This window comes from Aquila chrysaetos, chromosome 24, assembly GCF_900496995.4.
Source record: "Aquila chrysaetos chrysaetos chromosome 24, bAquChr1.4, whole genome shotgun sequence".
Lineage (NCBI taxonomy): Eukaryota > Metazoa > Chordata > Aves > Accipitriformes > Accipitridae > Aquila > Aquila chrysaetos.
Window position 1 is genome coordinate 2,150,900 of NC_044027.1, and position 23,303 is coordinate 2,174,202.

The following is a 23,303-nucleotide window of genomic DNA, read 5'->3' on the forward strand; positions in this document are numbered from 1 at the left end:
AATAGTGGTTACTTCAGCTTTGGTTGTAGTGAAAAACCCAAAGCTCACAGCCAGCTCTGAAGTCCGGAATTAAAATGGCAGATGTAGCTGTGTAGTAGTGATCTCTCTCTTGATTCTGTGTTTTTCAAATGGACTGCTGGCTCTCTCGCTCGCTCTTTTGTATATGCAGACTGACGTATGAACTCCCTCATACAGTGCTGGCTCTCCATTAGCTTCTCTTTGATTCCCAGATGCTGTATCTACCACTGATCCTCCTCCACATTTTCCGGTTTTGAGGCTACAAGACAGGAGAGCACTGCTTCCCCTGCCTGGTGCTGAAGTTGACTGAAGGCACCGGAGTTAATGCAAGGGACGGTCTCGGGGGGCAGAAGCAAGGAGAGAGAGCGTGTTCGTCTGCAAAATTTTTCTGGCCTGGTGAAGCCTGCTGTGCTGAAATACATAGCTGTTCGCGGACTTTCTTTGACAGAGATTATTGGATTCTGGTGACTCCAGGAATGCAGTTATTAGTTCCCCTGCCTACGCTGAGCGTTTTGAATCTGTGTGTGTGGTAACACTTATTAATACTGTTCAGATTAAGAAGAGCCCATAGCTTTCTAGCACTTTCAGTACCTTATCTTACACCAGGCACCTGCCCAGTGGCTGAACCCCATTCAGATCAATGTCCTGCGGCCAGCATAGCAGGGTCTTGTGGGTCCAGCAGTAGCCTCGTGCTTTTATGCCCAGAAGACCTGTGTTCGTTCACAGGAGCAGTTCCTTTTAAGTTGCCTTGTGCTTCAGGGTAACTTCCTGCTGAGCATTTGCAACACATAGGCCTAAAATATTTTATTTTAGGGAGTCAAGTAGTGGTTCCTGTCACCGAAACAGTTAATCAAAAAGCACTAACTCTCTACTGGAACGTGTGTGTGTGCGTGTGTGTTTTTGTTTTTTAGAGCCAAGAAGATTTGCTTTGGTTTTTTTAAAGCAGAAACCACCACAAAGTTGGCTGTGGTTTCAGCTGCGCTTGTTCGAGATTTGTATTGCTGACTACCAATCCTAAAAGAGTTAACCTAGTAAGTATGACTCAGAAGCAGAGAAGGAGATGCGAGGCTGAGAGCCTTGGAGGAAGCGCAGAAAGAGAGGTGAGGAACATAATAATTACCAAAAAAAGGTGCAGAGTCCAGGAGCGACGTTCCCCTCGGTTTGCCTGGCCCTGGCACCGCTGGCACGGGCTCCCTGGAAAGCTGCAGTTCCGCTCTTATAACACAGGGAGCAGGCTGGAGAATTTAGAGCTGCGTCACAGAGCTCAGCGAGAGAGTGAGAGAGCAAGCTCCGTCGATAGGTCTACCAGCAACAGCCCTGCTGCAGCAAGAGGGGAGAGAGGCAGCAAGAGAGGCAGAGAGGGCTCCAGAAAGAGAAGTAACACCAACATCAGGGAGTGGGCTCCTGCCACCATCCAGTGTCATTTAAAGATCGTATTTGGGCTCGGTTGGCGTAGGAGGCTTCGCCCATTGACGATGCTGGAGACCCGGCGCGCTTAATCCCGCGGGGAGGGAGAGTGGGCAGACGCCGAAAGGGTTAACGGAAAGGAAATTTCTGGAACCTTCTATTCTGCGGCGCTACACAGCGAGCGGAGGGCTGAGGACTGCGCAGATGGTGCACGGGCAGAGCTCTTCGGTCCGGTTCGTCTTTCCCACGTACGTACCCTTTGATCAGGATGGGGCTTGAGCTGCATCTGCGTATTTTAATTATTTGCAGGGCGTCCCTTTCCCCCGGCGTCCCTAAGTTCGGATCCCAAAGTGCCTTTATTATTATTTTGGCTGGGTATGATTGCTCTGTTCTGCGTCAGAGCTGTTTTCTCAATGGAACGACGGCACAGGTTGTACTAATGTCACTCTTGCCGGCATTGCTGTACTGCAGAGGAGGGTAGTAGTCGTGGGGGAGAGATGACAACTTTGCAAAGACTGCTGTTTTCGTGTTTTGTCTGGGCTTTTTATTCCCCCCCGTCTCCCTAAAGGCTGGCATGTTGGCGAGGGCTCGGTGGAGGGGTTAACAGGCGCTCTGCGTTTCAGAGCTTGGAGGTTTGTCACTGCGTAGTTCGGAAAGTGGTAAACGGTGACGCAGTGATCATTGCAGGGCATGTCGTCCAGTTTTTAAAAGCACTGGGGACAGGTAGACGGTGCCTTCCAGACGCTTCCACACCAGCTGAAAGGGGTTAAGGATGAGTCGAGACGGGAAGCTAGCATTTAGGGATTAAATGTCATCATTTTGGCGTTGGAAAGTTGTTTACCTTGCTCTCTCCGTGTCTCCATGTTGGCAGCCTTCCAGCTCACATGTGATAGTCTTCCCTGTACTGCTGCATCATTAACTAAGTGGCAGAGCTGGCTCCCCATTGGCCGGGGAGGGCTCTCAGCCCAAAGGCGCCGTCCGATTGGCGGAGGAGGTGATGGCAGGTGAAAAGCCCTCCCGGATTGGCCGAGGACTGGGTGTCAAATCTCAACGTCGATTTCACTTGCTTCAAAGTGCCGGCAGCTCCCCTGCCCGCTCCCCTGCCCGCTCCCCTGCCCGCCGCTCCCGGGGGGCTGCCGGGCCCCCCGCGGCCAGGGGCAGCAGGCAGGAAAGGCGCAGTTAACCCCTCGGAGCGGCGGGTACCCCACCTCGCACCCCCGGGTGCCCCGCGCGGGTGCCGGGGAGGTTTCGTTTCGCCGCGCAGTTGCCACGATGACGTGTCAGAGCTGCGAACGGCAGGGAACGGGAAAGTACTGGGGTCTGGGGCTTTTCTGCTTGCTTGCTTGCTTTCTTCCTTCTCCCTTATAAGGTGGTGAAGCATTAGCAGGACTGTAAACTGCTTGGGGCAGGGGTTGCACCTGGAAATTATGTCGTGGGAATAATTAAACAAGTGAGAAAGACTCTTGCCCAAACTCAGCTTTTGTCTGCATAAGTGTGCATTTGCCACAGGCTCGGTAACATCGGGAGAGCTGAAGACAGCCCTAAGTGACGGGTCTGTAAAGGTTTGCAAAAGAAGTAACAGCGTTCGAAAGCAGGGCGTGAAGGATTGGGAAGGCCTGGGTAAGGATGAATGGGAGACTGGGGGCGCAGAGCAGCTACAGAGACAGGATGAGGAAATGAAGGGGAGAACGTTTTTCTCTCTTAACCATTTACTATACTATCTTTTCACCTCTCTTCTTAAAGCGACCAGCAATGAAGATGGCAACTCTGCCTGGAAGTGCTGAGGACACAACCAGCTTTGAGTTTGGTCCTTCTGGCCGAGGAAGTCTCCCGATTATGCAGTGGAGTGGTAACTTTGCTTTCTCATACGGCAGGGAACATTATTCCATAGCCTTTCATCATATCGAGGCTTAAACAAGTTTAAGGATATGGTAGCATAAGCATTTAATCTGTATTACTCACTCGTTGACATCTCAAGCGTCAGGTCGGGTTGTTTAGCAACAACCACTGGGTTCAGAACCGGCTCAAACATACTGCGTCTGCCGTCTCCATTACTTCAGCAGCACCCTGTCCTCTGAACGGCAGTCTGAGAGAGAGGGAGAGAGAGAAGGGCTGTATTTACACACGTACACCCACCGCGACCAAATTTTGGTTGTGTGGTTACAAAGGCCGTACGCGCTGCAGTTTTATCCCCGACTCCATTCCTTTGCGCAGTACCGTAGAGGGGAGGATGCCATTTCCAACAGCAGTGCGGTGGTAGGAACAGGGAGGGAAGAAGAAAACAGACAGTAGGTGCCACTCCCCGCTTTTTTCCTCTTTCCCATCGCCACCTTTCTTGCCTCCCCTCCTTTTCCGCCAGACTCCATAGGGAATTTCAGACTCTTACTGCAGTCGTCACAACCCCTCCTGACTCACTGAGCCTTCGCTGGCTGTAGCTGGCTCCCTTGGAGCATCCTTGCCTCCTGCAGCGCCAGTTCCGCAGAGCAGGGGAACAACAGGAATAGCAGCAACAACGGTGGTCCCTGCAGCAAGATGGACAGGCATAAATACACACACGTATAGGAACAGTACAAAGCAGCCACAGAGGTAATTCTGTATAGCCAGGACTAAGAAACGATGGTCAGTTGCATGGAAGACGTGTGGGTTGAGTCTGTTTTTAGCGAGTGCTGTCTGAAGGGACAACCCCTTGCATTTTTCCCCATCACCGTTCTGGGGTGGAGGACCCCATTAATTTGCAAAGCTAGTCCTTCATGACATTTCTCAGTCCTTTGAAAGGAGATGCAACTAGCAACCAGTATACTTGCTCAGGCATATGCGTACTTTTTGAGTATCTGCGTTCAGCGTAGGCATGCATTTGGTTTTATTCCTTTTGCGACCATCTTTTTGCCACAGTGATAGTTTAATTGTGACTAAGTGCAGGGAGGGTAAGGAGACAGAGATAAAGAGGAGTTATTTCAATGTTAAACTTCGGCTGTAAATCTCATTACTCAGGAATTGAGGTTACCGTCAGCAGGTAAATCTGTGGAACTGGCAAGAAACAAGGCTAAGAAGGGGACACGGCATATTTCTGTAGGACGCTAACGATTTTGCGCATAGGGATGGTATTGTTACTGTATGTTAGCTGTACATGCCTAACTGTTCCATGATGGTTTTCTGCATATTGCCACAAAAGGCCTTGGGAAAGCTGTGATTTCTTCCTCCCTCTGACACTTGTGTGTGTGACATTGTGTAAGGTGATTCATTTTTCTGTATTTTGGTTTCCTTCCTTTGTAAAGTGGGGTTTATAGTGTATCTCAGCCTTAGTGCGGCATTATGACGCAGTGTTTGTTAATGCGTTGGGTCTGTTGGCAAAATACATGCAATTTTCTTGGGAGTCTTGACTGTTCAAGGACCACAAAATTTGGTAAAGAAAGTTAAGGATTGCAAATGCTCAAGACATAAATTTAAAAGCATTACCATCTTATTCGTCTTTGATATCGAAGGAAAGCTCTCTCACTGACGAGGCAGCCATGATCTCCTCCTGCACTTGTTTTGCCGATGGTCATGTTACATCTGTGACGCAGTCCGATTTTGCTGTTGGTTCCTGTCTGTGCTTTACGGAGTTGAGCTGGTGAGGGCACAAGCTTGAATACGGTTAGGAACATTAATTTAATATTGATGTTAAAAGTTTGCAACCACACCTGAAGTGGCAAGGATATTGGCATCCACCTATTTTACCACCCACAAATGGTGAAGGAATTCAAATGAACACGACAGCACCCCTAGCCATTTTGTTGCTCGCAGAGTAGACTCTAAGCCGGCAGTGCTGCTGCTGCTGATGTTAATTTCCATGTCATACAAATACAGCATTGGGCTCTCTGTCAGGAGCTTTACTGATGCTGTGACAAGCTTAAAGTCTATGAGCAAATGTTTTTCTTTTCTTATTTGGGAAAATTCATTAAAATGTCCAAATGCCAAGTATTCTACCCTCACTCCTCTTACAAATCACTTCCAGACCTATCCAGAAAATTCACTGCTGCCATGTATTTTTTCTAAAACTTGCTCACAGTGTTTTCTTACAGTTTAATATGGGTGTGGCTGGGGGGGGAGGGTAAGATTTAAGTCAGTTAAGTATCTGTATCACTGATGCTAATGGACAGAGATGTAGGCAAGAGATACGAGTTGCCCGTATCCTCTATATATCTGTATATAGGTATAGAGAGTCCCAAGCATAGGTTGCAAAGATGCCCTTGTTATGGAACAAGAAGGGAGTACTCTATTCTGTTCTCACCCACCCAAAAGTTTTGGTGCAAAGGCAGCAGTAGAAAAGGCCAACGCGAGAATGTCACAAAATGGTTTCAGCAGCATTCAGAGATGCCAGTGCCGTTTATACTGGCAAGGCTCCGAGAGAGGTACCGTGCATGAGCTGCCTGCTGCAAGGTCATTCCCCTGACTCATTGTCAGCGACCAGTTGGTTCAGGAACTTCCAATCCACATTTCTTGCAACTGTGGCAGTGCTTGAGTCCTGAACCTGGAGGTGAGGCTTGAAAATCAGTGCTACTGCAGTAGTGGGCCACTGAGTCCAAAACTGTAGCTCCAAAAAATTCTGCATCTCTGAAGTGTTTTAAAATCCATATCTATAATTTGTTTCTTGAGCTAACTACAAAAACTTTGCACTAGTTTCCTCATCCCCTTTTCCTCCAAGGCTTCCTCTGGACTGCTGGGAATCAGGAGTGGCATGTATTTAAGGATTAGGCATCAACTTACACTGTGTTCCAGAAAAAAAAGAAAAAAGTGTCTGCATATATTTGCATTTTTGTTCCTGTAGTCGTTATCAGGTGGACTCCGCAGGCTGCTCTGAGTTCACCAGTGTCTGTCAAGCTAGTGTTGTCTCTCACGTGCTTTCAGTTTTAGGTGCCTCGGCTCAATAGCTGTCTTGTCCCCTCCCAGGTTTCCACATTTTTCTCCGGTGTTCCTATTTGTCCATGTCACTAGTATTTTCAGTTGACTCAGGGCAACATCAACCACGGATATGTTAGGGCTGGCTCTAGTCTTCTTAGCTTCATAGGCAGCAGTGGAGTGGTTAATGCCTCAAGGATCTTGAGCAAAATAACTTATTTTGTCCCCATCTTGGCAATAACAGAGTTCAATGTGGGGGTATGTTATCTGGCTCCTTTTGAACAGAGAGGAACACGGGGGCCAGTGCAGGCCAAGCACAGACACGAGTGGACCCTTCCTCCTCACAGTGTTGCTAGCCCACCTCCTCAAACCTCCAGCCCTGGGCCACCTCCTGCCCTGACCGTGCTTAAAGTCAGCCTTAGCCTTTGGTATCGTTATTCTCTAGTTTTCAAAGGGAAAGAACCTGGCTGCTAATCCTGATGCCAGTGACGACTCTTCGCCTACAGGGAGGCATATGTGATAGCTTGTCTGCTAAAAACTGAGCCAACACAGTGTGATTCAGACCTTAAGCTTTCCAAGGAAGAGAGCTATTTCTGAGTTAAGCACATCTCTTCAGCTCCCCACACAAACACTCTTTATCTAGTGCAAATGGTGCACAGTAGGTGTCCAACAGCAGCCACTGGTTTTGAATTTGGATATACAGCGTAAGTGCTTCTTAAACATTGACGATGCTTTCAAACATACAGTGGAGTTTCAGTGATAGACAAATGATGGAAATCCTGGGAACAGGTACAAACCAAACAGCTTATGTGTTTAGGGGAGTCAGCCAGGAGTTCGGCCAATGCTTTTCTCCAGCTTCTTGCCAGGTCCTTCTACTGCGGATAGCGTTAAGATATGGCAGGGTACTGAAGGCATGTTTTCAAATGTCTGGTTTAAGGGCAGGTTATACTTCAGTGAACATCTGGCAGTATTTGTTTTCTTATGCTCTTCACTGGCACAGGACATTCTTTTGTCTCTTGAACGACACAAAGAAAAATACAACTTCCCTTGACATTACCTGAAGTGGCGGGAACGGTAGTGTTGGGGGAACACTATGTTCCTGAACTGACTATACAAATCACAACAATAATCTCCCTGTGACTGCTTTCAAGACCTGCAATCAATATTTTATATTCTAAGGTGATGCTTAGGTACAGAAGTTAGGAACAGAAAATTACTCTTCTGGTTTCAGCTACTTTTGTGGATAATTCTTTTTAGTGTAGTTAGTTTTATAATGTGCTAGTCGGTCAAGCTGTGTATGGCTAAATTCGATGAGTTTTCATTGCTGCCCTTCCTACTGCTCTTCCATGACCTAGGTCATGTAAGTGCAATGCTTTCTTCCCCTATGTAAGTTTGCCCAGTTTCACCTTATTGTTCCTTTTGAAATCTGAAATCCTCCGTAGGATTCAGTGGTTCAGTAGTTCCTGTGCCCTCCAAACAGGCTGCGGTTTTGCCTAGGAACTCTCATGAAAGCAAAGGTGGAAGAAAACTGTATGACTCCAGGCAAGTCAAAGCAATTTCAGACCAGCAGGTGGGAATCACAAGAGTAGAAACTGTAGCCATAGTATCTAGCACTCCTAGAATGGTCACCATGCTAAAACCACTCCCTTCAGTTCAGAATAGCTTTGGGGCAAGCAATAGCAAATAAGGGTTACATTTTACTCAACAGTCTGAAACAAAGTTCTGGGATTTAAAAAAAAAAACAGGTCTTGCGAATAAATCCTAATTATTTTAGTGATGTTGCGCTGTTATGAACTATCTCCAAGTTTCTCCAAAAGATCTGTAATCTGCAAATTAAAGGTCTCTTGCACTTTTTTTAGCCTCCTTTGTTAGACCCAAGCACCCCAGAAAACATGGATCAGTATGGCAGAACCATAAAACGAAGGCTGATATAGCCCATCACATCACCCGGTGTGCCTGGGTCAATGCTAGTGTTGAACTGTCTTGCCCTCAAAATGAGGTTCGCTGCATCCAAACCACCAATACCTGTTTGTCAATGCTGACTGCCAGACTGTGGCTCAGCATTGTTTAGGAGAATCCTGGTTGGCACCAAAGCCATGCTGGGAACGAGCTCTATCAAAACTCACTCAAAGCAGCAGTAATTAACCACACACTAGTGTGCCTTCAGGGAGGCCACCATGCAAAGAGAAGAGGCTAAGATGCACCTCTCAGACCTCATCACAAGCCAAATTTCAGCCATCACAGACACTACCTATCACCTGGCCCACCCTAAATTATCTGGAAAAGCTGCTTCTCCCTACATAAAACAAGCGAGCAAACAAAAACCTGGCCATCCCTCACCCCCAAACCCTTGAACAATTGGACCATTTTAAAAAATGGGTTAGAATGATAGGCAGCTTGTTGACAGTTCAGCACGCTTAGACAAATGCTAGTGAGTGCTCTGACAGATTACCCTTAATAGGAATTGAAATTAGTGACTCAAATGTCAAGCAGGCCTGACTGTCCCATTGCTCAAATAGAGCTAAATGGGACAAAAGGCTCTACAGGCTTTTACCCGCAGCATGCCACAGTCCGGTGTTCAGCCTACCTTTGGTTTTTGTGCGTGGGGGGGCAGATAGCACAAGGGTTGCAGACCCAGAGTGCCCAGCTTTTAACTTTACTATTTATACCGCAACTGTAAGGCTACAATAATAGGACTAAAGGAATAGGCTACGTTCAACTCAGGAATGTGATCTGGAGTTTTTCTTCTGGTCCTAATCAATGAAAAAAAAAATCTCCATTATGCTTAAACTCAGGAAGGAAGTACATGTTTTTGCTGCCCATAATAGCAGCATCTCTAAAGCCATCTTCTAGTCATAAGCATCAACTTCACTAAGCAATGCAGCATCCACCCTACCTTTACTCAGCCTAGGTCAGTGCTACTGCTGACAGAGAAAGCATTACATGCTAATGACTGGCTCAGACTGCAAGTTAGGGCACATTTGTCCATACCTGACCTACGCAACACCACACAGTAACAGAACTGCACAACAAACAGATGCAGCTACACGCTCCTCCAGGCTGAGGAAGCTTTTTTGAAACCTTAGAAGTTCACTCATTTCAATTCCCCTTACAGGTCACCACTTGCACTGTCACACCCCTCTGTCCTGCACCTGGCCTTGGTCTGACTCATTCCTTGACTGTGAGGATGATGCATCAAGCTCAGATTTTCTGAGCTTCTGAAAATGGGAATATTTTCTCCAGGGGAGACCAGAGTCTGATGAACCATGAGTTCCACTCCATGATTTGACAATGGAGGAAAAAAATTACGATGCACACAGGGTCATGCAGAGATCTGTTTTGCTTACTGTGGAAGCCCCAGAAGTGCCTTAATTTATAAGCTGTAGGTTGTGAAAAATCAGGTCTGTGACATCCAGGCTTGCCTTGCTCCTGCAGACTAGATTAAAGGTCCTAGGCTAGGGAGGAAGTTCCCTTTCATGGGGGAGGCAGGGATTTCTTCCCTTTTTGCCTTTGTCTCATGTAGAATGTATAAAGCAGTGTGAAGTCCGTGAAAGGCTTTGAGATGTTCCTCTGAAAGAAGCTACAGAACAGTACTGCTACTAAACGTGTCTGAAAAAGGAGGAAAAAAACAGAATGATAATACTGTGCTTTTTCTACTATTATTTATTGAAAACTCCAGAACACTTTGACAAAGCCAACTATAGCTGATAGTATTTGCTTGTCTCCACACATATGTGTGTGTCCATATGTACACATTCAACACACACACAGCAAATGTTTGAGACAAAACACTGGTTTATTTTTCTGCACATGTTCATATTAATAGTCGAGTGCTGTGTATCACAGCATCTTGAACTGCTCTCTTTTCCTCCTCCCCTCTGCGTGCTGCCTGCCCAAGCATGCTATTAGGTTTGGAAAGAACAGCATACACTGTCACAGATGTATGCTTTGTAAAAGGTGTACCTGCAGTTTGGTAGAAAGGGCTGACACTTGGCTGCTTGGAGGGAAGGGGAACTTAAGGCAACAGGACAATCTTCAGGTAGCCTGGAGAAGGGGCAGCATCATCTTAATTATGCTGAAGTGAAACCTGGTTTTATCAAACTATAAATAATGAATGAGCCATTGGTCTTCAACTGCTGCATGGTATTTCTGGAAAGGTTAGTCTCCTTTGGAGAGGGGAGGGGAAGGCACACATAGGTGTTCAGACCCAGTTCAGACTTTGTAAGTCTCGTACTTCTGGAGAAGCTCTCATTTTCAGCAGCACAAACGTAAGCGACACTTCCACCAAATGTTTTTGAAAACCCTAATAAAGATTTCTTTTTACTGTCAAGGCACATGCTTACTACTGAGATAAGAAAAAAAACCAAAGCAACCCTCACTGGGAGCCTGTTTCTGAAAGGTGCTGCTGTGGTACTTTATCTGCGCTGCAGCTAACCTCTTGTCAGCAGTAACTCTCGGTCCAGCTTTTCAGTAGTAAATCTTACGCTGATAATACAGGGTACCTCATAAATAACTGTGCCAGCAAGACAGACACTGGGGAGGGAACCTGCTTTCCACTTGTCTTCCACCTTGTTGCCCCAGATAATGGATTTAGAAACTACAGTAAATAGCCAGACACAGTAATCTAGTACAGTTCTTTCCCCTTCCTCGGAAGGACGTGCTCCTTTTCTCTGAGCTTTTCCTCTGCTGCCTGTGGGTGTGCATTAGGATGTAGGCACTGAAGCAGATTCTTGGATCTGGTTACAAAACTAATGCAACGAGTTGCCAAAAACCCAGGGCATCAATAAGTGAAACTCCCAACTCCGCTTCTGCTGCACTTTATTCCATTTTACATCAGCTTCTGCATCAGCACAGGCTAGACATGGTGGCCAAGGTTTGATGGTTCCTGAATTATGCACATGTGTAGTCATTCATAGGCTTCAAGACACTCCATCTATTCCCGCTGCACCGAGACACGTAACACTGCAGGTTAACTACCATGGCTGTGCTGCACTACCACACTGCTCAGACCTATTCCATTTCCAATAACTGTCAGCCACTCATTTTCACACTCTCTTACTTCCTCAACAACTTTTGTTGAGCCATTTACAGTTAGATTTGCAAACGCTCCCTTTTTAGGTTTCATTCTGACCCACACTCAAAGTAGTTTCCATGCAATTTATTTTCACTGTCCCTACAGAATTTAAACCTTGTCTCACAAAAATCTGCAACTCCCTACTTGTTAAAAGCATGCTATTTACAGGCCATGTGATACCGCTGACAAAGGAAGTTCCATCATGATAGTCACATTTCCTTTCCCTGTCACAAAAAGCACCTGATCTGTCCTGCCCTCTCTGATGATGTCAAGATCAGTAAGTGATGGAAAGCCAGAACACTCTCTACCTTGGACAGAATGAGGTTTATAGCCTGGTTCCATCTGCAACAGCACGAAAAGGCGTTCCTTTGTGTATAACACAAACTTCCCGCCCCCCCCCCAATCAGAATCATACTCTGCACCGCAAAGAAGTCAGACCTTTTTCACTGCTTGCTGATTAGAGCTTCAGTATATTCCACCTGGCTACGAAAGCAAATGACAGTCATTGCCAGAGTGGTGGGTTTCTTCATCACATATTTCATTTTTCCTACACCAGCCTCAACTATTCACAAGATGCCTAAAAAAAAGTGTGTCAATACAGTAACTAACCCAAAGTTAACTGTCTTACTTTCTAATAAAATTAAATAAATGAATTTTTCTCTAGGTACGGTGGAGATGGATTTTCTCTCTCAGCCTGCAGCCGTGCATGAGATGTGTCTTCCTCTGGAAGCTGGTTTCACATGGTGGCTTAGATTTTCCCACTTTGTATCTAGCACCATTTGAAATCAGTGTTCTAGGAGCAAGAATTACAGCGTGGGAGGAGATCAAGCAGCTGCTAACTTCACTGACAGCCTCTACTCCTTAAAACAGCACTTTTTCCAATGGTTATTTTTTGCCAGCCATCCACTTTGTAACATCATCTGATTTCTAGACACTTATACAACCACTGTATACACCTTCTCAAGCTAGGGCCACAACACGAACAGCTTCCTTCAAATGTACTTCTACTTAATAAACAATGGATATTGAGTTAAAGTTGTCCAGAGTAAAGTGATCCAAAAGTTGCATGAAAACCAATGTAGTACTTCTTGCATCTTGACAGGCAGAGTACGTTTCCTTTATTATACAATCGCTAGGACCCTAACGTTTAATTTACTAACTTAGAGCAAATGTATTTCCACTCTGTGCTTGGGGACTCTATCACCATAGAATTATCATTCTGTAGCTCCCAGAGACTTGCTCTGCAAACACAGAGATTCCCTCCAATAATTTGATCTCAGCAGTTAAACACAAAAGTGCCTTCAGCAATCATGATGATGTCACACTGGTACACACAGAATTCACTCCTTTTTCTAGAATTATTTTAAGTTTATTGCTGGTAACTTCTAGTAAGGTTTCAGTAGACTTCTATACCCTTGCATCCAAACCACCAAAAATGAAGCTAAACTATTTTTGCTTGACCTCACTATTGTCAAACATGTTATTATACACAGAAAAGGCGATCGCTGTATGGATGAAGCATTTGATCAGACCACTGAATAGTCGTCTTTAAAGAATGCATAGCTGTCATCTACAAGAGGATTCTTCTCTGAGCCAGGAAAATGTCTCTTACACAGGCTGACCGATTTCTCTTGGTGTTCAGAGTCTCAGTTTTTGTCTAGCACCATTTGAAATCGGTTATGATGTAGGGGGAAAAGCAACAGTAATGGAAAACTTCATTCCCCCGCCCCCCAAAGTCTTTATAAACAAACACCATCAAAAGCACGATCTTGCTTCACAAACACGTATGGTATGCTTTTCTGTTCTCTGACCTGAAGTTACACCTACAGGCCGAACATCCTGCACAAAAGGAGGACAGTCAGCATCACGTTCAACTAGGAGGGATGCTTAAAGAGAAAGCGAAGCATCTGTTCAAACACGTAACTAAGATTCTTCAACTCAAGCAAGCCAGGGCCCATGTGTGAGAGCCCAGCCACCTAACCTTCTGACCAGCTATATTCCATGTGCTACTTGTTTGCCTTAACCTGTTATTTACTCAGATTTTTTTTTTTTTCTTTTAAATAAAATTGTGTGCTACTTGGTATTGGGCTCTGTCTCACATAGACAGATTACTTGTTTCCCTGCTGGAAAATATCTAATTGCTGCAAGTCTCTTCATTTCAGTCCCCAGCTCCATTTTCACCACCCTGTATGAACCATGCTCGGAAGCGAGCCTTTACAGATTTTAAGTTTAACACTGAGAAGCCTACCAACCACTGACACTTCACACTACTTAACATTAAGCTAGGTAATGCTGTACCTATGTTTTGTTACTCCCACTGCGAGAACATCACTTGTTTTACCAGTAGATGGCAACAACACGTTTATTACATACAGCCTTTTTCTTAGCACAAAGTTCATGTGTTCATGACTCTTAATTATCAGTTCCAGATTCTAAGATGAAATAATTAACGTAGGACTCACTTTTAGAAAAATGGTGCAGAATTCATGACAATTAGGACAAATTAACTTGTAGTGTTTAAGTCAAATTGCCTAGTAGCTGCCTATCCCATCAATGCTCACTGCAGTCCCAGAACTTCATGGATTTGTGAAGCTGTGTAGTCTACAACCTCTCATCATTTGCAGTCCACAGCAACTGATTTTGAGTATCACAACTACGAACTAAAAAAAATACAGCATATTAGTTATTTTTCTATTCTACCCTCTGAAAGGCATTATTCTATAAGGCAGCCAACTCAAACTTTCTTTGCAAGGAAATGTGTGGAGTACATTATGAGTGTGAACCTCATACAGTTAAAAATAATCACATTCTGCTTAACACGTTCCTTAAAAACGCCTAAGCTATATTCCCTAAGGATGACATCTGTCACACACTGGACAAAAGTGCCAGAACACTCTCTGGGCTTTGCTCTTGACTTAGTGTTACATCAGAACAGCCACATGATAATCTGCCTCTTCTCCAAGTTTTTACCAAGTTTTTCAGGAGTGAACACTGAAAGGTTTTGGAGGTTCTGGGAAATTCTCTGCAATTCCAAAAGAAAACCAAAAGGCTGCTCAGCAAATTAAAACACATTCTCTACACTACCATTACGTAATTCTGTGCACAAACTGCAAACTTCAATCTCAGCAGTTACCACCTAATGCAAGTTTGGTACATGAAAAATCATCTTAAGAATAACAGAAAAATAGCTGCTTACCACATGACAAATGAAAGACAAACACTTACTGCTAAATAATTTAACATTTTTATTTGTAATATTACAAGTCATCGCTAGTCTTTACATCCAGAAAAAAGTGTAAAAGGCCATTTTTTACAGTTATTTCACTTTAGCTTGAAGTGCATTTCAGCATATTTTAAAACATTGGAGATGCCATACATAATCAAGCTAGCTAGTGACCAACACGCTCAATTCCCAGTATATTATCATAGTGTTTACAAACAATTATCAAACTAGGTATCAGCTAGGCAATGAACAGCATGTCATTCTGTGTAGCCAAAACCCCTTTTTAATAACCAGACTATCATGAACTCTGACAATACAACTGCTGGGATTGTCCCAAAAAGCCCTATAAAGCCCTAAATAGTCCTATGTTATTCAAACAATCTGTTCACTACAGTGGAGAGCCATGCCAATCTACCACAGACAAGCATGAATAGTTTAAATGCTGCCTCAGCCATCTGAAGAGAGGCAGTTTGGTTTTTCTGGGAAAATTGGTTCTTATAAGCTGCCTGTATGTTGATAGCAAACTCAGAGATTCACAAAGCCAAAGCCTGTCCTAATTAAGCTTTTGGTTTTAATAAGGAATTAGAAGTAGCAAGTATGCATTTAAAGTCACAGCTATCAATGCACATCCGAGTCTCAATTCATGGCAAACGCTGTGATGGGAGCTCCTGGAGTCACAGTCTTGACCAAAACACTTCATGAAGCAAGCAGCTGCCTAAACAGAGACCACATCTACCACCACTGTCCACATAGCTAATTCCTTCGCTCCCGCAACTAAGCTGGTTTGGTCTTCCTTTAACATGAAAAGAGAAGGGAGCCTGACAGGGAAAGGCTTCTGCTTCTCAACAGATATCCGATGCTAAATCTAGCACTACAGAGCTAGCTTTGACATCGTAGCCTGTATACAGAGATTTGAAATGTTGTATGTGGAATATATGATTTCAAGTAAAAAGAACAAGGAAGCTAGATCCACACAGTGCCATCTCTATCCTGAAAAGCAACAAAATTCTCTCCGAAACTGACATCAAGGCTCAATAAAAATCAAGCATGCTATGGAACTTACACTGTGCTCCTGATAGGAGATGGCTACCACTGATTTCTCAGCAGTTCCTTTAATTAGGTGCCTTCCGTCAATAGGCCAACAAATTCAAAGCCAGGGGATACCTTTGCTATAGAAACCTTCAGTTTTCCATTCCAACAAATCCACTGTAGTCCTTCTGGGACTATATCAAAGAGTCAGAAATATATATGGCTTTTTTCCTTCTTAAAGGCAATGGAAAAATCTATAAAACTCTGATTTAAAGGCACATTTTAATTCATTAGATATACAGAAACCAACTTTGGCAAACAAAGAGGTGGTATATATAAGATCTAAACTGTGATAGTTTCAAAAAGACATAGCCTTAAATGGCACCAATCTCTTAAGGAAACTAATAATAAAACATTTCATAATACAAGAGACAACATAATCATTTATACCGCCTCAACCACAAAAATGAATGAGAAGCACATTTGGATTTTAGTGAGCAGAACTAGTATTGGATAGTCTTCTGTAAGAAAAGAGGTAGCACTGAAGGCAGCAGGCGGCAGCAGCTGGTACTATGACAGTGATACGTCCAGTACTCCCGCCGACACAGACACTCTTGCATGCTACAGGTATGTGCCTTTAAAACCATTTCACATACACAGAAAAGACAGTCTGAGTGGCCCATAAGGAAAAGCAGATATATATACATATATATTCTTTTTACCCTATTAATCATCTCCTACTACAGTCAATCAGTAGTATAGCACATAGTACAAAATATTAATCTACAGAAACTCAATGCAAGTGCAATAATTTTCCATTTCTAATAGGTATATTCAACTGCAAATTCCCTCCCACCCCCAAAAAGGTAATTCATGCTTTACAGATCTTATATTCGGCAGTACATGGAGTGCTGTCACGTTTCCTACAAACAAAAAAACAAGTCAAATCAGAGATTTTACATTTAAATAGTTTTTACATTTATTCTGAAAGCACATCCTTAGTTTTATCATTAAATCAACAGGTAAAGTCATTAAACTAAATAATTATGTCCTCTTCTTACTAAGCAACTGCTAGACTGAGGAGATTTTTTGTTTCATTTCATCCACTAGACTCTTAAGAATGACCCACAGAGTAGAAGACTATTTGATCCAAATGGATCCTTTCAAGTGATGAACAGACCACACCTGAGCATTATCAAAAACTGAAACCAGACATAACAGTTACAGGATTCCTAACTATACGGAGACTACATTAGGAGCATCCCTTATAATGTATTTTAAATACAGTATGTTGTTTAATATATATTTTATAACCAGAAGCTGAATATTAGTTTGTGAGAATTTTCATTTTGTAGTCAACTAACAGCAAATTTACAATACTTGAACATATGAGGATTAAAATTCATAATTACATCCATCTATATATGTTTTCAAGTTATTCAAGAACTCCTGTTTTGCTTTACAGAAAAAAATCCATACCAAACCTCTGCACTATTACTCTAGGTCTCTAAGGAGTTCTAGGTATCGTATCATAAGAAAAACTCAGGGGTTAATAGTGTGTACACATACCAGACCATTAATTTCTCTTACCATTGTCATGTGCAAAAGGTAAGATTGGAAATAAGAACTCTATTCTATTCTATGTCTTGATTCCTTTCATTCTCTCTCCAAAAATAAGCCCAACTAACCCAGAAACCTAATCCTATCTCAATTAGAAACATCCTACTTCAGAGGTAAAGATGATATTCCTTAATCCATACGTTATTCTGAAAGAAACTCCAAGCTTAATTTTCATATATGCCATCTCAAATATAAAAAATTCTGAAAAGTCACTTCATTTTATTTAAAGAACAAGACTATGCATTTGAAGAGACCTTTGCATTAAGTTAGAATAAGAGACATTATGTTTCAACCATTACCTTCTCAGAATTTGTGCAATGGAGAAAAGTGACACAAATGAAGATACTAGTTTACAAAAGTACTTGTAGGGCAAATTCTATTAAGGTAGTGATGACAAAATACTGACAAGGAACAGTCAAACTAAGCTGTCCTGTCTTAAATCTGTTCTGTTTTAACAAGGTTTGAAGAGCCAGGTTTATGAAAGAGCTAATTTGACACTACAAAACTGCAGGAGCAATCGTAACTATCATCAAATGCACCTGACTACTGGACTAACCACTAGTTTAAAATATAGGAGAGGAAATCAGTTCCAAACAAGTAACTACATTTTGACCCTTTTTAGGGCTACAGAACTCTGAATTTGAAAAAGAAATCACCTTTTTATAAAAAGGTTTAAAAAGACGACCTTGTTTGCACTTCATTAATTTCTTTTTTTCTTCTAGAAAGCTGAAAACTCAGATGAATCAGTAATTCTAAGAAACATGTAATCTGGTTTTCTCTGAAGGGATCCACACTACCTTTATAATTCTAGTGTCCATGTAATGCAGCAAAGCTCCAACAATCTTCTAATTACAGGGAATTATACTATTAGCTAACAAAAGTAACACATCACTGGAATCCATTTCACATTACTGAAACAGGTGCAAACATTATACTGAGTAGGTATGTAGTTTCTGTCTTACAGAAAAAGATGTTACTCATTCTTTAAAGACAACCCAAAACTAAGATCTGTGATACGCAATCACTGGAAGCTATCATTTACGACACTGAATGATAATTCTTTATGTAATATATCCTGTTCTCCCAAAACGAATGAATGGTTATTATGATCTTTCCTATAGGAAACTGAGGTTCACAGCTAGCTAGATTCCACACTTCTCCTGAAATTCTAAGTAAACCATAATAAAAAAAAAAACAAAACACTTAAGCTTCATTGCAAAAGTCCAAATTAAGTGGAAAGTGTATACCTTTTTAAGATTCAATTAATTCATTTGTGCAGTTTCTTCCATCTCAGCTGGTACATTAGTTTTTAAAATACATGTTTCCTTGCAACTCTCATCAACTGTATACGAGCTGAACAGCAGAAGGGGAAAAAGGTCTAATTGAATGTCCTATAAAACTGTCAGATTAAACACACAAGAAAGAGGGCAAGAAAAGATTTTTGCTGTAATTTGAAGACTACAACCCAGCAAGTATGAGGTGCTGGAAGCACAACAGTTCACAAAGGCTCAGCTACATCAGGAACCCAGAAAACCGAATAGGGAGATCTGGGCCTTAATAAGAGATTAGATCAGGGTTTTCAGACAAGAAAGAGGTTTAATAGTCAGATGTTCACAGCAAGGAAGCTTAAGGAAAGCATTGGGCGCGATAAGACTCTTCCTGTTGTAAAATTTTCAGGAATGTAACATTTCTTTAATTTTTGATGATGTTGATTTACATCACTCTTCCTTTCTACACCCTGAGCAGTCTCTCCACAGATGAAGGCAGAAAATGCTGCCCTAATACTATTAACTCCTACGTACTCTTTTCCGGACCATCCAGATTGCAGATTATCCAAGTCACGGATGAAAAGCAATTGCTCAAATGCACTGAATTACTTAGCAGCAGACTGGTACACAGTCAGTCTCCTTACAGGGCCACTCTGGCCCTTGTAACAATACTGTACTGCCTATGTGGAAGATACTGAGGCTAAAACCTCACTGGACATAAGCTAGCTTCAGGGTTCTCCCAAGTAGTACTGTGCGTACTTCATTACCAATACGAACCACGGGAGTATTTCCTCTGGTTTGCTTTATTTATAGCATCCCTTCCTTTGCTTCACATACCCCAGATAAATCCCAACAAATTTTGTTAAAAGGCAAGTCAGTTTTGACAAGATGCTTAAGGTAGCATTCTATGTGTACCACCTAACTTGCTCTGCATTTTCAGTATTTTGCATGTTACAAACTACTTCTCCAACGAAACAGGCTTTTTTTCAAGAAGATAAGACATCACTGCAAGAAGCAATACACAAAGAGGCATTTAAATCTCCTGCCACCCCTCCATGAAAAAGCATACATAATCAGTTGTTTTGAAGATAAAGTTCAAAAGGCCCTATATGTCTCATTAAAAACATAAGAACACTACTACTTATGCATCTAATATTTTACAGTTGACTTTGCAAGGCTTTAACATAGGGACACCAATCATTGGTGCTGCAGGAGAAAAAAAGCTGAAGTGGATCCACGCGTTAAACATTCTAGTAGCAAAGATGACTACTTGCTTTTTCAAAGAGCATAGGAGCACCGGTTTAGGTCAATTTCTTTTTCACATTTTCCTTGTAACTAAGCCCATATTATTTTATTCAGGGTGCTTCTGGTCCAAAACACAAGACACAGTGGTTCTCCAGTTACCCTCCACTACCATTGGTACATCTTACATAGAAGAGAGGAAGCTCCTTAGTTCACCTCCAAGGCTTCCAGGTCACGTAAACCATTCTGACTCTTAAAGCCTGTGAGACCTAGTGATGCCAGAGGGTATCCAAGCAATAAAGTAACACAAGCCCACACAAGCCAATACTACCACTGGTTTTAAGAGGTAAACTGACATGTTTTAGAGCAGATGGAATCAGTACTTTCCTCGGCAAGTGTACCTATGCCAAATACAAGCTTAAGAACAGGGTTTTTCCTTCCTTGAAATTAGTGCAAGTGTTAATTAGCAGCTTATCTGAATAGCAGATACAAAAACAAAGTCAAATACATTGTTAGGCACTTTAGCTTTCCATCAGCTGCTGTGATAAGCTCACATATAGTCATCAGACATTTGAAAAAGAAAGGGCAGATAAAGCTCAAGAAACTTACATATGCATTAGCACTGCTCTTGCTCAATCATTTAGAAATTTGCAATAATAATAATAAAAAGGTAGACTTACTCACCCATTTTGTGAAAAGAATTTCTTATAGACCCAGAAGGCTGCCAGGAACACCACTATTGCCACAATCACTTTAGGAAGAATTAAAAAAAGCCTCAGAGTGATAAAGATCATCTCTAGCTCACAAAAAAGCCTCAAAAATTTTTAGCAGAAATAGCACTGTCTTCATCCACAGTCCTAGACACCCCCCCCCCCCCCCCCCAACCCACCTTAATTTGCATGGCTTATTTCACAAATATGTATTTGATGCTTTACTCAAGACTTCAAGATAGTTCAGCTCAAGAACAGTGACCACGAAGATAGCAAAACCCCACCAGCTCAGTAACATTAAAACAGATATGTCAAAATCCTAACGTTACTTTTTACAAGTTTATAAGAAAGCAGGAGGCTTACAAAAGTGGGTAATAAATGCAAGGACAGAAGATGGGACTAAGCACTTTTGTTCACTGGCACAGCTGATTTATTCACACTTCCAGTAAACCCAAGCTCTAAGAGTTTATGAAAGCGACTAAGTTGTGGAAGACTGCCTTTGAAATCTGATGTCTCACATACATGAAAAAATACATATTTTACATGAAATTAATCTGTAATTGCTAAGAAATTTTAACTTGAACTACGCAGAGTAGACAAGCATTTTTAAAATAACCAAAAGTCAAAAATCATTACTGCAGTCACAGGTGATGACCAGAATATCAATTCCACATAAAAAATACAATCCACATCTACAATCCACATCATATCTTGTTCAGGTTTTATAACATACTTACCACAGATGATGGCTGTAATATAGGCACCTAAAAACAGAGTGAATCAGTATCACAAGAGGAACACATGTGCTTCTTATTCAAACATTATTATAAAAATATTCCGTGATTTCAAATAGATCAAGCACTTCTGTGAATACAATACTTACAGCAGGCCAGTTTATATCATAGCATTTATTTAACTTGAAATATTCCTATTTTTAAACGGATTTTACCAAAAACTATTTTTCTTGTGTCAAAATAAAGAAGGAAGTTTGCATTACATGATTTCTCCTGAGTACAAAAGAACATCCCCAAGAAGTAAAGCTTTTGTTACATGTATTTTCATTCTAGTGGAAATTCTTGCAGTTCATACTTACTTAACTGGCAAGTTGGCACTCCAGGATTCCACTGGTTTTCTCCAACATACTCAATACGAGTTGCACCATGTAATGTGTAGCCTGCATAACATTCAATTGTAATAATATCCCCGACAGAATATGAAGATTTTTGTCCATCAATTACTCTACCATAACTTATGTGTGGAGTGAAACCAGAACTTTTAGGCCCACCTGGAGGGGGGGGGGGGGGGGGGGAGGGAGGGAAAAAAAGGAAATTAAGTCCGAGAAGAGAGCTGGTACAAGAAGCAGATTCAAGAAGTTGCCATCAGAAAGTCCCTACATTTGTGCAAATATCAGAAGCTCAGCCAATCCTTACGACATTTTATATGCAAAGGCTTCCTGCTTCCTAGAGGCTGCAGATACTTCTGCTGACTGACATGCTTCAGACACATTAACAGAAATGCACATCTCTGCTTCATTAGGACAAACAGTTGCATCAAAGTAATGACAACCTCTGTTTATATTATAACAAGCAATCACATGGTGCAAAGTGAGGGGACAATAAAGTCTGCCATCATCAAAGGAAGAATGTTCAGAAAACACCCCCAAACAGATCTTTCACACTGGTTTTTGAACTTTACCAATTTCCATAAACAAAACTAAGACTGAACAAGGGCTCCAACTCTGCTGAAAACTTTCCTTCAGTTGCTGAAACTCCAGCCAATGACACTCACAACCTTACTAACATAACCTGTTGGTGCTCTGCTGATAGACCTCTAACTTTCAGGGTCTGCACATTTCTATGTCAGACCTTTGGAACTTGTCACTCTGCCCTTGATTTTACCAATTATGAGTTTTACTCACATGCACAGTTTTGTAAAGAACTCCATGTATTCTGTCCTTGACAAGTTACTGTCATCTCTTCAGTGCCATCAGGAAAAGTACAAGAAGTATCGCACTTTATCTGAACAGACTCTCCTCCTTCATATACAGATTTAGCTGGAATCACTACTCCATGTGCAATATTTGGGGCACCACATACACCTGCAGTAGCCAATATGTGAATTTAAAAGTAAGTTTAGTGATAATAAACTTTAAATATTTCATAATTCGTGAACTCACTCCAAAAATATACATTGCCTTTGTATGAGAAAAACAGATGAGCATATCTGAATAGTTTAACTTTACCACAATTTTAAGTATAAATGTTTCCTTTAGAAGACTTAGAAGAAACATGACTGTAGGTATTCATTAGGTAATATGATCTTATGATGTGGTAGCTAAGGAACTCTTATTTGTGGGTTAATTATTTTTGTAAGCACTAGAATCATTTCCAGGTGCCTTATCAGACCCATTCATTATGGAACACCCAAACATATTCTTTGTAGAAGTGGTTCTCATTCTTGGGAACTCATTATTAGTGTGTGCATGCAAAAAATTCTCTCACTACTCTACAACATTTCCTCTCCCTCTAGCACAAAGGGGAAGGAGAAAGGTTACAAAAAGACCTCTGCAATGTCCCCAGCTCTGCAAATTGTCCTGACTTAATAATTTGCCTGATCAAAACCTAACAACATACTACAGACTATACAAGATGCCTGGAAAGCAAAAGTTGAAGAGCTGCGTAAGAGAACACAGACACATAATGATTTTGATTACTCTACAAGGACACTGTAGGTTTCCTCATTGTGCATACTTCTAGTTCTTTCTATCAGAATTCAGAAACACATCTTTTCTCCTGTATTTACACATGAAATCACTAGAACAAACACCGTGATGC

General features: G+C 42.0%; 2 protein-coding genes across 12 annotated transcripts in view; one reads left to right on the forward strand and one right to left on the reverse strand.

The window, feature by feature from the left end:
* Positions 1 to 13,458, forward strand: part of LOC115334980 — a 32,334-nt gene extending 18,876 nt beyond the window's left edge. For 3 of the 7 annotated variants that reach the window (XR_003921325.2, XR_003921326.2, XR_003921327.2), the window contains one exon: positions 3,169 to 4,798. Coding sequence is in view for 3 of the 7 variants with exons in the window: in XM_029999982.2 (XP_029855842.1) it covers positions 3,169 to 3,274; positions 12,042 to 12,160 (225 nt within the window). In the remaining 4 variants the exon portion in view is untranslated. Of the gene's footprint in view, positions 1 to 679; positions 1,674 to 3,168; positions 4,799 to 12,041 lie in introns of those variants that run through there. The other 4 variants (XM_029999982.2, XM_029999984.2, XR_003921324.2 and 1 more) reach the window with 3 other exon arrangements.
* CD46 (CD46 molecule) overlaps positions 1 to 23,303 on the reverse strand; it is a 28,512-nt gene that overhangs the window by 856 nt on the left and 4,353 nt on the right. The window contains exons 7-12 of one of the 5 annotated variants that reach the window (XR_003921321.2): positions 22,388 to 22,576; positions 21,563 to 21,754; positions 21,207 to 21,233; positions 20,444 to 20,510; positions 4,882 to 5,048; positions 3,388 to 3,947 (exon numbers count right to left, since the gene is read on the reverse strand). Coding sequence is in view for 4 of the 5 variants with exons in the window: in XM_029999974.2 (XP_029855834.1) it covers positions 18,512 to 18,602; positions 20,444 to 20,510; positions 21,207 to 21,233; positions 21,563 to 21,754; positions 22,388 to 22,576 (566 nt within the window). In the remaining variant the exon portion in view is untranslated. Of the gene's footprint in view, positions 1 to 3,387; positions 3,948 to 4,881; positions 5,049 to 14,598; positions 16,553 to 18,496; positions 18,603 to 20,443; positions 20,511 to 21,206; positions 21,234 to 21,562; positions 21,755 to 22,387; positions 22,577 to 23,303 lie in introns of those variants that run through there. The other 4 variants (XM_029999975.2, XM_029999974.2, XM_029999978.2 and 1 more) reach the window with 4 other exon arrangements.